The 18252-nt window shown below is 44.8% G+C and overlaps 1 protein-coding gene across 19 annotated transcripts in view; it reads right to left on the bottom strand.

Moving 5' to 3' along the window:
- The window catches only part of Sec16b (SEC16 homolog B, endoplasmic reticulum export factor), a 53065-nt gene that overhangs the window by 15930 nt on the left and 18883 nt on the right, over nt 1-18252 (bottom strand). For 9 of the 19 annotated variants that reach the window (XM_048809963.1, XM_015491763.2, XM_015491764.2 and 6 more), the window contains 12 exons: nt 17452-17784; nt 15925-16037; nt 14997-15123; nt 14010-14118; nt 12695-12839; nt 11530-11681; nt 11091-11152; nt 10293-10337; nt 9638-9773; nt 8944-9168; nt 4762-4859; nt 2851-2932 (listed from right to left, as the gene is read on the bottom strand). In XM_048809963.1, the coding sequence (XP_048665920.1) occupies nt 2851-2932; nt 4762-4859; nt 8944-9168; nt 9638-9773; nt 10293-10337; nt 11091-11152; nt 11530-11681; nt 12695-12839; nt 14010-14118; nt 14997-15123; nt 15925-16037; nt 17452-17784 (1627 nt within the window). Of the gene's footprint in view, nt 1-2850; nt 2933-4761; nt 4860-8943; nt 9169-9637; nt 9774-10292; nt 10338-11090; nt 11153-11529; nt 11682-12694; nt 12840-14009; nt 14119-14996; nt 15128-15924; nt 16038-17451; nt 17785-18252 lie in introns of all 19 variants that reach the window. The other 10 variants (XM_015491765.2, XM_015491773.2, XM_015491775.2 and 7 more) reach the window with 4 other exon arrangements.

Here is an 18252-nt window from a genome sequence, read left to right as displayed (position 1 = left end):
GGCTAAAGACTCCACCAGGGGGCAGCAGAGAAGTGGAAACGTGGGGAAAAACAACAGAAATGGTGCTTTCCCTGTGAGCTAGCCCCGGGGCCACTCTTCTCCCAAACGAGGGAAAATTTCAGGGAAGAAACTGTCAATAAACAATATGATGGTCCTAGAAAGAACACAGGCCCTGGATTTGACTTGATTCCTGCCTCATACTAGCTGTGACCCCGAGCAAGACTGTTAATGTCTTTTAACCTTTGTTTCCTCATCTCTGAAAATGGAGATCATGATTTCCACCTAACTGCATTATTGTTGATAATAAAATAAGTAATATCTATGTAAAGCACATAGCATAGTTGCTTCACTCTGGGTTCTTAACTTGTTGTTTGTACTGGGGATTGAACTAAGGAGGCGCTTTACCACTGAACTATATCACCAGCCCTTTAAAAAAAAAAAAAAAAAAAAAAAACAGGATCTCACTAAGTTGCTGAGGCTGGCTTCAAATTTGTGATCCCCCTACTTCAGCCTGATGAAGTGCTAGGATTACAGGCATGCACCACTGTGCCGCTTTGGTTTTTACTTTATAAATTCCATAATCGGTATTAATACACACACACACACAGGTAAGCTCAGCAAAGAGGCCAGTCCAACTCCAGTTTGTTGCACAGATGAGTCGAGCAGATTGACAGTAATAACTAAGATTTGGACATCAAAACTATTCACAGTTATTTGGTGTTTGTAATTATCCCAAGGAATAAAAGATGCTTTATCCAACTCTGTGTTATACTTACTCCCTGCTTATTTGGGGCAATGCAATATAATATATTGATGATGAAAAATCAAAATAATAATAGTAGTTCTCATTTACCACCCTGGCTCAGGTATTGAATCATATCCTACGCTAATCATTTTCCTGCCAACAATCCAACAATCGTATGTGATAGGAATCATTATTGCCTAGAGTCAGGCCTCTTCTGCTGGATGTAAAGAAAGCAGCAGAAAAGAAGAAGATCCATTACTAAAAATAAGGGGGAAGGAAGAAAATTGGAATTCATTCTTCTGTCTATTCCTGTATGGTTTGTAACACATCTCTGCCAAGCAGATCTATGGAGTAAAGGGGAGAAGAAGAAACATTATTAACTAATTTCAATGGGCCAGGCATGGTGGATGATAGGTTCACAAATTCTCTCTTCTTGATTTTTCACAATAAGCCTATTGGTTAGGTAACAAAATCTCCACAAGGGTGAAAAACTGAGGCTCTGTGGGATTGTGTAATCAGGCCAGGCTTGCACAGAGGTAACAGCAAAGTCAAGGTTAAACCTGTGATGAAACCTCATTTGCATGTCCCATTACCATGCCATTGCCTAAGCCACTCATCCCATGTCATGAGTGATGCCAAGAAACTTCCACACTCCCAGAGCAAACCCTGCACCCACCCATCACCTCTCATTCCTCAGTTTTCTCACCCATGAATAGGGAAAAGTAGCTAACTCTATTGCTGCAGCGAGACCCAGAAGACCCTAAGCTGATTCTACCATGTTCTGTAACAGTGCTCTTGTGGAGATGCGTTGCATTGCAGGGCACAGGCCATTCAGCTGAATGGAGAGGCACACTGCTCCAAAACAGCCCGTCGGTGGTCATGGAAGTCATTGGGTCTCTTTTATTTTCTTAGAATTATCCACAGCAATAAGGACAAAAAAGAAAAAGTGTGATGTCCATTTTCCTTAAAACTGTTGTCAGGAAAAAACTCCAAGCTTCAAAATACAAGAAAAGGCGCCAGAATTAATGGAGATTGAATGTAGGCGCACCAGAAAGAAGCAGAGGGAAATCACGAAACAGTTGCTTCTAAGAAGCAAGAGCATAAAGCTGAGTTACAAGAGCTCAGGAGAGAAATAATGGGCAACGGGAGGAGACCTGCAGAGCTCAGGAAAGAAGTGGAGGGAAACATCAAAGAAATAAAGACAAAGATGGAAGGACACAAGAGCAAGAGACACTGGTGAAAACACAGCCGGCAGAAATAGGAACGAAGGGACGGAGGGTGGGTGGGAGAAAAGGGTTTTAATTAAAGAGAAAATTATATACATTTATATACACATATATATCATGTATTTATACAGCTTATACATTTGAGATGTATATACATGGAATTCCTGAAAACAAAACCATAGTAATGGAATGAGACAAATATAGATGAATAAACTTCAAGGAAATTCCCGGACTCTAATTTATGAATGGACATATTTAAAGGGTGTGCCAGGCCCCAGGGGGGAAGAAAACTGACCTAGAGAGTCAACACTAGGATACATCCTAGTAGTTACTGGGCTTCAAAGCTAAGGATACTTTGGGGCAAAAAAAAAAATCAAGTCTATTATCATGGGAAAACTCGCACGTAGGCCTCAGACTTCTCAGCCACATTGTGCTCCAGGAGAAGCGAAGTGCAGCGTGTCGGATCTGAGGACTGGTGCCCAGAGGAAGAGCTTGCCCAGGGTAGAGAAGCACAGCCCAGCGTGAGATCCTGGAGAACAGCAGTGTGGGCTTCACTGCAAAGCAGGCAGCCGTAACATGGTAGGAAGGGCAAGGTCTTTAGGGTCAAACAGACCTGGGCCAAGCGTGACCCCACCATCTCTGTGACCCTGAGCCATGTACACCTTTGCACCTCAGTTTCCACATCCACAAAACAGAGATAACTCCTACCTCCATGCATTAAATAAAATAATATGCACCAAAGGGCTTAGCACAGGGCCAGGAACATGGCAAATAACTAACAGACTGTTATTGGTCCTGTCTCATCTAGAAAGCCATCGCTGCATTCCAGAGCCAGCAGTCCCCACCCACCCTGACCCTGGAGATGCTGAGGAAAGGTACCATGGCTGCTTGTGGAATCCTCCCCGACATGAGCTGGAAGAGGGTCTGCAGAGGGTCGTTGAGCGCCAGTGTGTTGGTGAAGCTGCAGGAGAGAAAGGTCAGTTGGGGGACCAGGCCCAGAAGTCTTGGTCCATGGCCACGTGCAAGGCCTCTCCACTGGGTTTCAGTAGGTTCTTTTGGAGTGTGAGCATCTCTGCTCTGCTGGGCCTTTCCGTCCTCCTTTTGGGGGTGACAGAAACATCTTCATTCCCACGCACCACCCCCCCCATAGACTTCTTGTGTAGGGATGCTTTCTGCACTTCGGCCCTAGCCCTCTAACTCTTGAGTGACCACTGCTATGGGCCGTCTTCTGTCAACAATATATCCCACCCTCGCCTCAAGGGCCCCCCAAAGAGCTGAGAGTTACCTGGAAGCTCTTCCCTTCTCATGGGCTCCTCCTCCCCCCCACCCTCCTCCCCACCAAGCCCACGGCTCCGTGACATTTTTCTGGCTCACCCCAAGCCTGGGTCTGTATGTCTTTTACTCACAAGCACTAAATAGCCATTTTCAATAACCAAAGAGGCGTGGAACAGGGACCAGAAATGATCCTGCTCATGACAATCCATGGGATCTGCTTAACAAGGATATAATGAGCTCTACAGCTGATCTGAGATTTAAGCATACTCTGTAAGGTATTTTTCACAATTCACTTGGCCCCATCAAAAATCAATGGCCCAAGGAAAAATAAAATCTGTAGCAGAGATATATGCCACAATGTGGGGTTGTGGGATGTTCATTTTCAAAACCCAGAGGAAAACTGTCCCTGAGAACACCATCTTCTCCCTACAGCACCCTGGCCGCAGGAGCGCCGAGCACATTTCATAATTACCCCAGCGCTCCTCGACATTCCAGTGCTCAGCAATATGACTGGTCCCCCAGGGAGACTGAGGCCGTGGTGAAGAACGGCTCCCGGCTAGAGTGGCAGCCACGAGGAACACAGACTGAATTTAAAGTGGAGGGGTCCATCCTCTCGTCCAACCTGGCCCAACAGGATTTGTGGCCAGTTCAAGCATAAGCCAGGTGGGAGGCAGCTTCACAGCCTCAGCCAACATTAGAAGATAAACACTAAAAGTGCCATCTTCTTCTCACCAAGCCTGCTCCTTACAGACCCTCTCACCGCCCCCCCACCCCTGCCACCCCAATGCCAGCTGGAGCCTGCAGGACCTATTCAGAAAGCCACCCCCACGCCACCACCTCCTCCTGATACTGATCCTCTTTTGCTGTTTCGTCACCCTCGTTCCAGAAGGCTGGCCGTGCACCTTTCCCTCAATCCCTCTCCCATTCTGGTGTGGTTGTCCTTCCTGGTGCCCCTGGCCCCTGGGTGGGTCTCCGTTGCTGGTGTGACTTCTGACTAAGCACCTCCGCAGTCTCGACAGCACCACTGCTGCAGATGTCGACTTGTGGATCTGAGTCCCAGTCCCATGGGATCTTTCCCTGGTATCATGGTCCTGCTGCCCTAATACCTAGCCTACCTCTGGACACCCACGTCCCCTCTCAACACTTACCTGCATCAAAACCCTTGGTCCTATGGTTTTCTCAATTAAGCTTAAGTCATATCTGTTCCCTCCCTAATGGAACTATCTAGAATAGCCCCTCTCAGAGAAGACTACAGCAATGTAGAAACTACTTAATTTTTGGAAACTCAAAAATATTACTAAAATGTTTCATTCCACTCAAGAGATAGCAAGAGTGTCTCTGTGTCTGGGTTCTAAGATTATGGAGAAGAGATGTGCTCAGAGAAAGAAAAACTGGAAGCTGCTTGGAGCATGGTCCTTCCCAGTGCCTTTGGCACTTCTCCCCACCCCCATCCCCACCCAGCCCTGAAGGGGAGGCCTCTCTGTGCCATTGGCCTCCTTTGTCAGCTGGACTCACCCACTCATGACCCAGTTGTAGGTCCGTGGGTCCATCTTGCTGGAGAGGAACAAAGCATGACCCCACAAGTGGTTCTTCATGGCCCACTCCAAGGCCTCCTGAAAACCAAAACGTCACATTCAGCAGTGCCTCGGCCACAGAAATAACACATTCCCACGGTGGGCACTGCTGCACCCTGAACAGTAGAGGCTGGGCCTCCAGAGACTCTTGGGCCTCATTATAAATGTGAAGAAGGAAGCGGGGAGGGAGGGGAGGGGGGCCTCTAATCAGCTTGGTGTTTTCTCTAGATTGTCCACTTCCCCAGCCACCCATTATGCCATTTCCTTGGCTTCCTTCAAACATGGTCACCAGGTAGCCATATCTTATTAGAAAGTTATAAAATACTTGTAAGAATCTCTATAACAAAGATGTTACATAAATGTTACTTTGTCACCCAAAAAACAAAGTCTCAAAATGCAAATAGCATAACAGTATTCATGTTCGAGTCTGTTGAAGAACAGTGCCCTTTTCAACAGCTCAAGATCCATGTTCTCCTTCCTCAGTGAAGAGCTGGACTATATTTCCCACCTCTCTGGGGCCCGGTAGCGGCTGAGCCTACACCATGTAAAGGAAATGGAAGTGTTTTGGACCATAAAACCACCCACACCCGATCCTCCACCCCATCTGGCTGCTGGAATGCAGAGGACTCCCTGGTTGAAGAGGGAAGAGCTTCCTGCATCCTGAGTCCAACTACAGGGAGAGGGGCTGCCCCACTGGTCCATCTACCTGTCCAGGGCTCTCAATGAACCAGAATAAGCTGCTGTAAGTTTAAGCCAGTAAACATAGAAGTTAACCTAGCATCTAATGCTAAAAGCAATTGCTTGTTAACTGTCAAATAACTTCTTAGGCCAAAATAATACACAGACACATGTCTACTAACCTTTACATTCAGTTTTCCAGAAATATTTAGTAAGGAACTACCTCATACAGGAGGTTTTGAACTGGTACTAGTAACTTCCTACTGCCACAAGATGTGGTTTGGGGACAGGAATTCACTAATGAGGTAATTCTATCTCCAAGTAACAAGTTCTTTAATGGGCTCAACATTCCTCCATGATATCTTCTTGGGGGGAAAGGATAGCAAATTTAAATAGCCACAATTAGGGAAACCAGCCTCTCATCCAGGGCAAGTGAAAAATGACATTATACATATACAATACATTATACATACACTGTCTGTGTATATATTGATAATTTTGTAACCTTTCTTTTTTTTTTTTTTTTTTTTGTAAGGAAAGGAGTTACTAATGCTTGACTGGGAATTACAGATCATTCAAAAATCTGCCCGTCCAAAAATATAATTTAAGAACAAGTGAAAAGCCAGGCATGGTGGTGCCTACCTGTAATCCCAGCAGCTCCGGAGGCTAAGGCAGGAGGATCACGAGTTCAAAGCCAGCCTCAGCAACTTAAAGAGGCCCTAAGCAACTCATCAAGACCCTGTCTCTAAATAAAATATAAAAAGGGCTGAGGATGAGGTTCAGTGGTTAATTGTCCCTGGATTCAATCCCCAGTACCCAAAAAAAAAGAACTAGTGAAGAAACTGAGAACTTATGTCAAGGACACAAGTCTCACCCAATGCCAGAAATAAGACCCAGGCAAATATGAACAAAGGTTCTAAAGATGTTCTCCCTCCCAGCACCTCATCCATCAGTCACACTCCATGGGTACCTAGAAGCCCAGGTTCAGGCCCCGCTGCCTAGAGCTCAGCCCTCACTCCACCACTCACTAACATTTCTAATCCAAAAATACATAAAGCAAGGAGGGAAGCTAATGTAGTGTTTCTATGGCAATAAAGAAGACAATGCATGTAGGATGTTAAGCAAGTGCCTGGAAGGTAGAAAATATTTTTTAAATCTGCTTTTGTTATTATAGTTGCTATGCTCGCTGCTTATCTTTCTTAAAGGAAGAGTTCATATTTCATTTATCTCTGTATGCCCCACTGGGTTCAACGCCTTAGAAGTAGTAGCCGCTAATAAATGTTTATTGAATAAATGAATCATTGGGGAAACTCTGACTCCCTACTCTATAGGGAATAGACAGGGAATGGCTGCGACTTGATCCCACCGATTTTTACTGGGCATCATTGTCAAGCACTCACTTATAACCTCATACACCAAAATCCCAAGAGGTTAAATATTTAAATGTGAAAATGAAGTTACCAAAGTACTCCAACCTCATTTTTAGGAATTAATTTTGAAATAGGAAAAGGCTTCTGAAATATGATCCCTCAAAAGTGATTTGGGACACACAGTCCAAAAACAAGGAAGAACTCCAACACATCAACTTGTGGTGATAAAAGACTGAAAGATGTGGAAAACCCTTGACCAGAAAATGCACAGATTAAAAGATAATCAACTTCATTCCTAATAACAGAAATGCAAATTAATAGTAAATGGTATTTCTTCACCTCTCTGATTGGCACATATCAAAAATCTGCAAACACTTTTGGCTGGTGACATGGGGGGAATGTGGGGAGCACATACTCTCATACATTGCTGAGGGGGTGAACTGATTCACAGCTCTAATGAGATTTTTCAATACCTATCAAAATTATAAACCATTTACCCTTTGACCCAAGGCTTCCACTTCTGGAAATTTATCTTACATGTGTTTTCTCACATTAGGCAAAATAACAATTCATTTTAGCATTGTTTGTAATAGCAAAAGAAACAATCTTAATGTCAATCTATAGGAGCTTAGCTGAATTAATTGTAAAATCCATGGAAAACTATGCAGCCCTAAAAAAATAATGAGGCAGTTATAATCTAGAAGGTGATATATGTGCTATGAGAAAGAGAGCATGATAAAGGGGTAAGAGGTAGCAAATACACCAAAGGCCAAATCCAGTGCACTGTGTGTTGGGCATGGCCCAGCGCACAGCCTACAAGTTCAAAGAGTTTTTAATCTTGTTTAATTATTTGAAAAAAATCAAAACAAAAATAATATTTCACTACACATGAAAATTATATATGATTCAAATTGCTATGTCCATAAATAAAGTTTGAAATGCAGCCACTCATTCATTTATTGCATTGTCTGCGGCTGCTTTCATGCTCCAAGGGCTAAACTGAATATTGCAGCAAGACCTGAGGGCAGACAAAGCCAAAAATATATACTGCCTATCCCTTTATGGAAAAGGTTTACCAACTCCAAAGTTTGTTTTCTAAATATTTAGAAAGGAAAGTACAGGCCTGACCCACAGTATGCTATAAGAAAAAAAAAAGAGGGGTGGGGGAATAATTATATATGCAAAAAATATGTTTGGATGTTTCAGGGGAGAAATTGGGTGATTGGAGGGGGGAGGGGCATCATTCCTCCCTTACATTCCTTATTGTTTTATTTCACTAAATTGATTTTCATCACAGATTCAAACATTTGAACTTATGACTTTTATAAAGAACAGAGTTTCAAAATTAGACAAGACATCTCCCTCCATCTGCTAAATTACAGATTCAATATTGGTAGGCAGAAGCGTTACTTGTAAATGACGGTTCTAAAACTAATTTGGTGTGTATATGAAGAACCCCCTGGAAGGACATACTCTTGAATCCCAGTAATCCCACTTCTAGGAATCTGTCCTAAAAAATAAACCAAGGATCAACAGTGACATGTCATAAATGTTCAAATGGCATACTTTATAAGATGACACACTTGTAAATAGCCAACTATATTCAAAAAATAGTTGAGTGATTAAACAAAGTAAGACTTTATTTCGTGGTGCTATTGGCAAGTGGTAGAAAACTTGCCTGAGCCCCTGAGCTTAGTCTCCAGCACCACAAAAATAAATAAAATGGTGCTGTCAGTTTAATGCCATGTGGTCTTTCACCATGTGATCTTAAATGGAAAAAGAGAAACAACTGTATAAGTAATTTGATTTCATTTTAATATACACATGGGAAAATGCTGGAAGTAAATGTATCTAGATGCTAACTGGTATTATCTTTAATAACAAGACTACACTCCCATCGTAAGTGTTAACGGTTAAAACCTATATTGGTGTTTTTATTTTCTTTGCCGTGCCTTTCTGAACTTCTCACTGGCTCTAAAATCAGTGTATGCCATTCATGTAATTGGAGGCAGGGTGTTGGAGGCGGGGACAGTGGTCACCCTTCTACAGGACGCTGGGGAGAAGGACAGACTTGCCTTCTTCCTCCCATAGTACAGCAGCTTGGTGAATTTCTCCATGATCTGCGCAGGTGTCTCCACCGTGGGAGAGACCTCCCCAGTGAGCAGGTTGCGGGTCCCAGAGTTCACGGGCCAGGCCTCGTCGGTCAGGTTGATGAGGTTGGCCACGGGGGGCTGCTTCTTGTACTTCTCCAGCTTACAGTTTTGCATCAGCAGCTCAGCTATGTCAGACCCCACCATGGACTGCAAGGCAAAGAGGGTCATCCTGGGGGAGAAGGCCCTTGGTCCTCAAGCAGGCAGCCCAAGCTGCAGAAGGCAGGCTCCAGGCACTTGCCCTCTGCACAAGGTACTTCACCATCACTCATGCACACACGGGCAGTCCCTCCTCGGATGACTGAATTTCAAACGTCAACTTCATTATCATGGATATTTTCTGGCTGTCAGGAGCCATGAAGCTTACTGGAGCCTAAGTTCACAGGTGTTTAATCGGGCTGGTGCAGTAACCCCACAAGAGCACTGCATTTCCCGTCCAGGGCAGGAGAGCATCGGAGGGAAAGTCTGCATTAGCAACCTGGTGTTGACACATGAGCAGTGTTTCCCAGAGGTGACGCGTTGCTTCTCATAATCACACCATACCGCAGACCTCATCTCTCCCACGGCCTGAAACTCCACCCCGGCCTGCACCTGCCTGAGCATCCAAGCCATGACTTACCCCATTCTGGCGACAGAAGAGAACTAACAGTTGCCACAGTAGAGCTGAGTCTCTGCTTCCTGGGGTCTCAGACTTGAGCCTCTGAGCTGCTTTCTGCTGGCAAAATGTCATGATATCGACCTTGTGAACATCTTCCCTGTGAGAGATTTCAGAAAACAAAGAGTGAGCAGGCAGACTTCTCCCGCACTCAGGATCCTTGCTCTGCCTGTAGTATGCGGGCACCAGCAAGGTGAGGTTGGGATAGAAGACTGACAACCCAGGGTGGGGTAATAAGTCTGTAGCCACAGGATGGTCATTTCCTTGTAGAACAGGAAGGGACTTCAGAGACTCTCTTTTACACCCCCCCCTTCCATTTTACAGATGAGGAAACTGAGGCCCAGAGGCCTCGGTGAAGTGACAAAATACCAGCTAAGAGCGCAAACTTTCAAGCCAGACAATTCTGAGTCTAAATCTGGTCTGTCACTCTCAGTTTAGACAAGTTTCTCATCTCTTCTAAACCTGTTTTCCCCCTCCCTAAAATAAGGATAATAAAAGTAAATGCATGCATACAAAAAGAAACAAGCAGATTCTGTGGCTTATACTAAGTTCTCAATAAACGGGCATTATTATTTGCTCCATATTATCCAACAAATTGAAGGCAAGTTGGGACTGATACCTAGAGTTTAATAGCCAACTCAGTTCTCTACTCTCATCTGTAGACCTGTGTGTAAGACATAGAGACAGCACTCATTTCACTTGAAGGAGCTGTCAGGTATAATAAGGGGATTTTCTTGGGCAGGGTGGCTTCAGGACAAGAATACATTTGAATAGTAGCAATGCTATTTAAAGGGCTTATACTGCATAATCTCCCTTGAGTCTCACAGTCACCACCTGAATTGGCAGAGTGAGTATAACATCATTTCTCAGAGGAAAAAGTAATATGCAGAGAGGGTTAATTGGCCTGCCCACCATGGTACCCTTACTTAGTAGGATGCCTGAACCCAGGTCCTCTGACACCCAGCCAGGTCTTTCTGCACAACAAATGTACCCTGAATATTTATCAGCAACGTGACTGGCGACTTTAAGGCAGTTCCAATTTAGGCCTGCAGAGGGCAGACCTGCACACTGTCCAGTAACTGGAACCCTGACAACATTCTCTGAGAAGTCACTTTGGGTAGTTTTTCCCTTGCGATCCACTTGAGGGTGACTTCCCAGTGCTCCACTTTTCTACTAACATCTATAAAGTATACAGAATGCTAAAACATCCTACCACAGAACATCTACAAAATGGAACTGATTGTTAAATTGTGAAGCTATTTTTTCTGTCTGTCCTTCAACTATCCAGTGGCTTATCAAAATGACACAGGTCACATATGGTTGTATCTAGTAGCATAGAGAGACATTTTCTTCCAAGGACACCAAAACAAAGCCCCAAAATGCAAAAGTCCTTACTCGGTCTCTTAAAGTAATTTACCGGATCAGGGGTCCTGAGAAACTTCTCATTTCCTCTTGGTCTTCAGAATCACTAAGAATAACCTGGAATAGAAAGTCAAATTTGGTCTTCGAGACTTCCACCAAGTGCCCCCATTGGTCAAGTTTAGTGTCAGACCCCAGGGTTGTGGTCCATGGAGGTGGCTTAGGGCCTTGGGGAGGAAACAGAAGAATAAGCGTGTTCTTCTCGTTAAGATGAGCCACTAGCACCTAAGGGGAAACATAAGTCTAGCATCGCTTCTTCCAGAGAAGAGCCCAGCCATTCCTATGCCTCCTGTTCCAGGGGCCACAGGGCCCAGTTCCCCACAAGCGTACCCGCCTTGGAGATGCCCAGGCTCAGGCAAAGGGAAGAGGGCAAGTACGCGGAGAGCAGTTTGGGGGTGCAGTGTGCCAGCATACCAGAGTCACGGGATCCTGCTTACCTCCATGCTGTGTAGCTCCACCAGGGCCGTCTGCCCATCAGGGGGAGAGCTGGGACACACACACACCAGCTGACCTCCTGGACCAAAACTCACAGACACATGAGGGACGTAGAACTTCACGGGTGTGTGGGGACCTGCTGCTGAGACATCCCCTGACCAAGAGAACACAGATGGACCCTGTTAGCACTTCTTTCGCAGCTTTTCTTTAATTTAGAAATATGCCACAGACATATTCTGTCCAAATTTCACCTGGGACCAAGCTCAGATTCTGGGTGGGCTACGTAATTGGAAGAAGCCCATATTCCCTGCACCAGTCCAAGTTAAGCCTCTGAGAATATGTCAGAATAGAATGTAAGAATGTGTTAATTTGGTCCAAATGATAGTGCAACCCAACCCAGATTCTCAGCCATGGTGAGAGGCCAGGAGCCTGTGGCTTCTATGCCCAGGGCAAGACTCCTACAATCAACAAAGCAGTTATGCCTTGTGTCCTGCTTTTGCTTTACCCCGTTCTCTCTGTTCTTCACTCTTTTTTTTTTTCCCTGTAGAAAATTACCTCTTTATTACTTCATAAAACAGACAGATTAGAATACTGAAATTTTATATTAATAATCTGCAGACTTTTATCTAATGTGCACTCATGTAGAGATTATTAAAAAACTTAAAACATAACTGATTAATAGGCATTTGATTACTCTTTTGATTTATTTCATTAAAATTTCTATTTCTATTTCTATTCTAATCATTTTTAAACTTGAGAAAACTGATTGAATCTTGGTTTTCCTGAATGTATTTTTAAGAAACATCTTCATAATAGCCTGTAAACATTGCATATATACGTTTTATTTTTAAATGTTTTTACATTTAAAAATCTTGTGTATTTATTTTTATTTATTTATTTATTTATTTACATGAGCTCTCTTCTGTTCTTCACTTCTTCATCTATTACTTGAAAGCACTCCTGAGTGCCTTCTGGCCCAGTCTGCCCACGGCTAGGAGCAGTGTTCCCTTCTAAGGGCCAGCCAGGACGCAATTTCCATTTCAATAGAAAAGGTGGGAAGAGAAGCCCATGCAGCAGACAAGGATTCATTTCTGGAAACACGGGCTAGGTGTGGCTTTTCAAGAGGCTCACACCCACCTTTCCAACAGTGCTCCCTCGAGTACCCACCTGCCTGACCTGGACTCCAAACTGCTGACGCCCTAGGATCATACTGCTCAGGGGCATCCGCCATGTACTGACTGAGCTCATAGCTGCTGGAGCTGAGACCAGACTCGTGCTGCTGGACAAGGTTGGACTTGCTGGTCAGTGATGGCTGAAAGTCAAGAACCAGGAGACACGTGGGAAGGAGTTTCAGGGAGCTGGGCTTCCCGAGTATTCCTTCAAAGAAGCAAAATTCAAACTTTCCCAGAAATACAGAGAACGCGGATATGTTGAAAGGAAAAGGGAACATACCATCAACAGGTATTTGCTAAAGGGTGCATTATGGCCCTGGGGTCAGGGAGACCCTGAAGTCAAGCCTCAGTTTTGATTCTAGTGCCCTGCTGCTGTGACCTCAGACAAGTGACTTTGGCCCTCTAAGATCAATAGCCTCATCTGTGATAGAGATAAATGCCTTGTATACTTCAGCTACTTACCCACATATTTATTTACCTGCTGTTTAATGAACTCCTACTATGCTCCAGGTACAAGAGGATACAGGAGTACAAGAAATTCATGGAACTACATTCTGGGCAAATATGAGTGAAATAATGGATTCAGAAGCTCTTTGTATGCTGTCGTGTGCTATATACATGTGAGTGGCTGCAGTTATTGTGGTAGGGTTAGTCACAAAAACATATATCCTGCCCTGTTAAGCACTAAGTATGCAGAGAAGCTATTCTCAGGACTTACACAAAGTTAGTCAGGAAGACAAAATTAATACAAGACCATCAAAACGTAAGAGCTCATCTCTATAGTATCTTTGCAACTTTTCCACAAATCTAAAATTATTCCAAAATAAAAAGGGTTATTAAAAAAAATTAAGAGCTCCATTTTGTAGCCCAGGAAGTACGCTTTTAAGATTTTAGAGGAAAGAGATGAAAGTGTCAGGAAAGATTTCAAGCCCCGCTTTTCAAACCTGAGTTAAAAGATTCTAGCAACTTCCCATTTCTTGGGTAAACCAAATTGCTAGTGCCCTGAGGTGTCCAATACTGTACACCAAGTGTCAGCCTCTTTCCTTCCCAGCACCTCAGAGTGACTTGGATGCTTCCAGTGTGACGAAAATACAAAGGGGCCAGATCAGGGTCTCCGACGCGTTAGACTGAAGCAGGAAGGCAGGCAGAGGAGGTGGCGTGAGTAGGGCCCTGCCATGGGGAGAGGAACAGGCCCCTGCACATGTCTGGCTGTTGGAGCCCCCACCCCTGAGGGCTCGGCTTGCCACTGCTGACAGGGTCATCTGTGATGCATGGCCATGGGCCTCCAGCCCCACGTCACTTCGAGTTACCTTATTCTTGCAGACACCAGTTAACCGACTCTCCGAAAAGAGCTCCCCAGGCCGCTCCTGTCCGGAGCTGGAAGCAGGACTGTCTTTATAAGGGCTCCGGCTGATAGATCTGCAGTGAAATGACAGCAGGGCTGAGATGGGTCCTGGACAGGCCGGACAGGCCGAGGGGCCTCTTCTGGGGGTGTCCTGAATCTATGTGTGGCAGTGGCAGGTCAGCCTGGGTGTCACAGAGAAAAGCACTTTCCTCCCGTGCCCCACCTCAAGTGCACTAATACCAGGAAAACCGGAATGTTCCACGCACAGCGGCAGGAAGTGGCCTCGGACCCAACAGAGGAGGGTTGGCCTCCAGCTTGCGGTCCTGGAAGGCCTGGAGCAGAGCACTTGGGTTGCTGAATTCCAGGGCTAAGGGGACCAGGACAGAGGCCTGGGTTAAAGTCTCTTTCCTGCTCTGCCTCATGCCAGAGGAGTATCCCACTCTCAAGGCCCAGGAGTGGGCAGAGGAGCAGCTCTGCACCCCAGGCAGGACCCAATCATCAGAACTTCTGCTGGGCATGATGGCACATGCCTATAATCCCAGTGACTCGGGAGGCCAAGCAGGAGAATCACAAGTTCAAAGCCAGCCTCAGCAATTTAGCAAGGCCCTAAGCAACTTAGTGAGACCCTGTGTCAAAATAAAAAATAAAAATGTGCCAGGATTGTGGCTCAAGGGTCAAGTGCCCTGGGTTCAATCCCCAGTACCCCGTCCCCCCAAAAAAAGAGTCTCTTCTCCCCCAGGGCTTCCAGAGGTAGAGGACAACCACCAGAACCAGATGCCATAAGATTGACACCAAAATTCTACATACAATTTATAACGCTCTAATAAAAATAACTAAATAAATAAAAATAAAATGTACTCTATGATATTCTCAAAAAGAAAAGAAAAAGATGGATCTAATGCAGACTGAGTGTGACCCAGGCCTGTGGGGTGGCCTCTCCCTTCACACTTACTGAAACTGGGTCTCACTGTTCATCCCAAATGAACTGTTCTGGTTTTCCCGATGGCGATCCCCACCGAGGTACTTCTGATCTCCGTAGTCTTCATGCCAGATATAAGGAGTCCCTTGCCTTGGCACTGCTCCCTCAGAGAAAACAGAATGAAGACAGGTCACTGGCTATTTCTGGAAGTTCTCTTCAGAAAGATGCTATGGAGCTGTCCAGCTGAGGTACTAGGGCACAGTAGGCATAAAAATGGATCAGTTCTGGGGACGTAGCTCAGTGGTAGAGCACTTGCCTAGCATGAACAACACCATGGGTTTGGTTTCACACATCACCAAAAAAATTTTTTTCTGGCCAAGTTGAGTTAAATTTCAAATTAAAAAAAAAAAAAAGCCCCAAGATACCTCTCTGAACCAGTTAGCATGGCTGCACACATGCACATGTGTGTGTGTTTTCAACGTTGAAACAGATTGCGTTTGGTGAGGGGGTCAGAAGCTGCCATTGGCACCCACCCTATACCTGTGAGTATAAGGTATAAAACCCCCATGGGTACATGTCCACCACCCTCAGGGTGAAGCAATGGTCAGACTCATTATAGCCCAGCCCAGCACACACCAAATGTCCTTAAGAACTGACTTCACTTTTACTTGATCAGTAATCATAACCTTGGCTATAAGAAGGAGTAGGAGGGAAAAATGTAGATGAAATAAAAACTATCCTCCGTATAAGTAACACAGAGACAGTTTCAATGCCATCGTCACTTGAAAAGAGAAGTTCCCTGCTCTCTTCTGCTCAGGAGATCAGGGACAGGGTCTCTGTTGTGGTCTCACCTGCCCAAGGTGAGGCTCTGAACATGGTACCAATGGCTTCTGTCCTGCCTGTCAGGCCACCTGCACCACCCCCAGTCCCCAAAGGCTTGTGGAGAGAGAGTACTCCATACCTCTTTCTTCCTGAAGCTGCTGCGGGTGGCCACGGTAGTAATAACTCCCATAGGCATATTCTTCCCTCATAGTTGGAGAGTGATATCTCTGATAGGGATCCTCGAAGCCTGGCCTAAAACATCACAAGGAAGTCCAGTCACCTGAGGATGCATGCAGTAGAGAAACCCACGAAGGACTAGGCAAACTAAATGACTTCAGAGGACAGAGCGGCCACCCCAATCCAGAATCTGCCTGAAAGCTACAGTTCATTCTGGACCCTCTAAACAAATCCAGAATCAGAGCAGGAGAAGGGCCAGGCAAGGTTGGGATTTTTGTAGTAAGATAGAAAACTATTTTTTTTATTTGAAAATCTTTAACTATTTTTATTTAGAACTCTTTAATTTTTATGGTAAAACTCTTACTCCCCAAATACATCCATTCTGTAGCTGTTATCTTAAAAAATTCTTCTCTGATACTATCTTAGAATAAGATAATAAGAACCTACTGTTGGGGGTTGGAGCTATAGCTCAGCAGTACAGCGCTTGCCTAGCACGTGTGAGGCCCTGGGTTCCATCCTCAGCCCCACATACAAATGAATAAATAGAATAAAGGTATTTTAAAAAGATGTAAAGAAAAGAACCTAGTATTGTAATTTCTATGCATATTTCAGATAGAAATGATATTTTAAAATAATCTTAAATCTGATTAACATACCTCCCTTTGGGAATCCAATAACCCAAAAAGACAGGGAAAAGAAACATCATATCAATTAATTTATCAGTTAATAATGCTTTAGTATTTACAATAGTTGTCATAATTTCAACCCGAATTTCAACCTATTAAGGTGAATAAATATCCTAACTGGAAAAGGCAAAGTAGAACATTCCAGAACATTGATGGCTTCCAACGTTCCATGAAATATTTGGTACAATGTCATCGATTAGAACTGGAGGGAGCAGGAGTTCCAGACTCTCCGTCCTAGGATCACCTCTCCGCAGCCTCTTCCTCCTGAACTTAGGGCTGGAAAGTCCAGATCTGGCTTTTCTAAGAAGCTGATTTTTCCCACAGCTCTCGTTCATTCTCCACTGCTTTTGTGTGCCAGTCACACTCCAGCCGTGTTCTCAGCACTAGGACTCTTCTTGGGGCTGGAGATATCAGACTAACCCCAGGTTAGAACTGTCCAAAGACTGTGAAGCCCCTTCCTATGGGTCCTAAGAAAAGCTTTTCCAGAGTCTCCATGTTGCCTTCTGGGATCCCAGAGCAAGACAGTCCCATCTGCTGCCTTGAATTCCCACCTGTACCCCTCCTCTGATGGCACTGTGATAGCTGTTTTGTTTAAAAAGCTCCACTTGGGGACAGAGAGGAGGGAAATACTATCCTCCCTCACCCAAGAACAGCTTGAAAGAGGACAGGTTTTAGCTAAGGCAATATAGTACGTGGGAAAAGAAAAAGAGAGAGAGAAATAAAAGAGAAAGGAAGAAGGAAAAGAACAAACTGTTCATCCACATGTAGGAAAGTTGGGTCCATTCCAAACCCTGAAGCCATACCTGGAGTACCCCTGGCTGGGATAGGCCCCGTCATAGTAGTCCACCCCAGACCTGGGTGCATGAGGGGGCTGCAGGTGGTCTGCCCGGGGGTCCTGCAGTGGCTGTGGGCTCCCACGGATGTCTTGCCATCGGTGGAACCCCTCTCCATTGTGCCGACAGTGAGGAACAGGCCGATGAGGTCCACTTTGAAGCCCTCGGCCGGGGTCCTTTGGAGGTACCATGGGCCTCCCCCGAGGCTGAGATGGCCGCAGGGGAACCCAAGGTTCCATCCCTGACCCTCTGGATTTCTCTTGGGTTTGAGTCAGCTGTACAGTTGTTTTATTTCCCTGCACACTAAACAAAAAGGGGGGAAAATATTTGTCTTAAGCCTATATCTAAACATGGTGGTTGATTAGGTTTTATGAAAAGAGCAACTAGAGTCCTCAAACCTTGTCTGAAACAAACCATATGGGCACGGATATAGAGAGATCTGAAGAAAAAAAAAATCTCAAGCAGATACACAAATAAATAACAGGCTAGACAATTATATTGATATTGCTTACAAAATTAAAAAGTACATATGGAACGGCAGATGTGGGAGGCAAGAGAGACAGATAACAGTAATAGATGCAACTAGGAATGCTATCAAGGAATCCCAATTAGTGTTTCTTCATTTATCCCATCAGCAAATATTTATACAACACTCAGGATGGACCTGCTGAGGCATCATAGAAACGAGTCAGCCCTGGAGGGAGCAAGATCCAAGTTCAAATACGGACTGCCACCTACTAGCTGGTTAGTTTTTTTTAAGCCTCAATTTCC

This window comes from Marmota marmota, unplaced genomic scaffold (genome assembly GCF_001458135.2).
Source record: "Marmota marmota marmota unplaced genomic scaffold, marMar, whole genome shotgun sequence".
Classification (NCBI taxonomy): Eukaryota; Metazoa; Chordata; class Mammalia; order Rodentia; family Sciuridae; genus Marmota; species Marmota marmota.
Note: the sequence above shows the minus strand (reverse complement) of the source record. Positions and strands in the feature narration are given on the sequence as shown.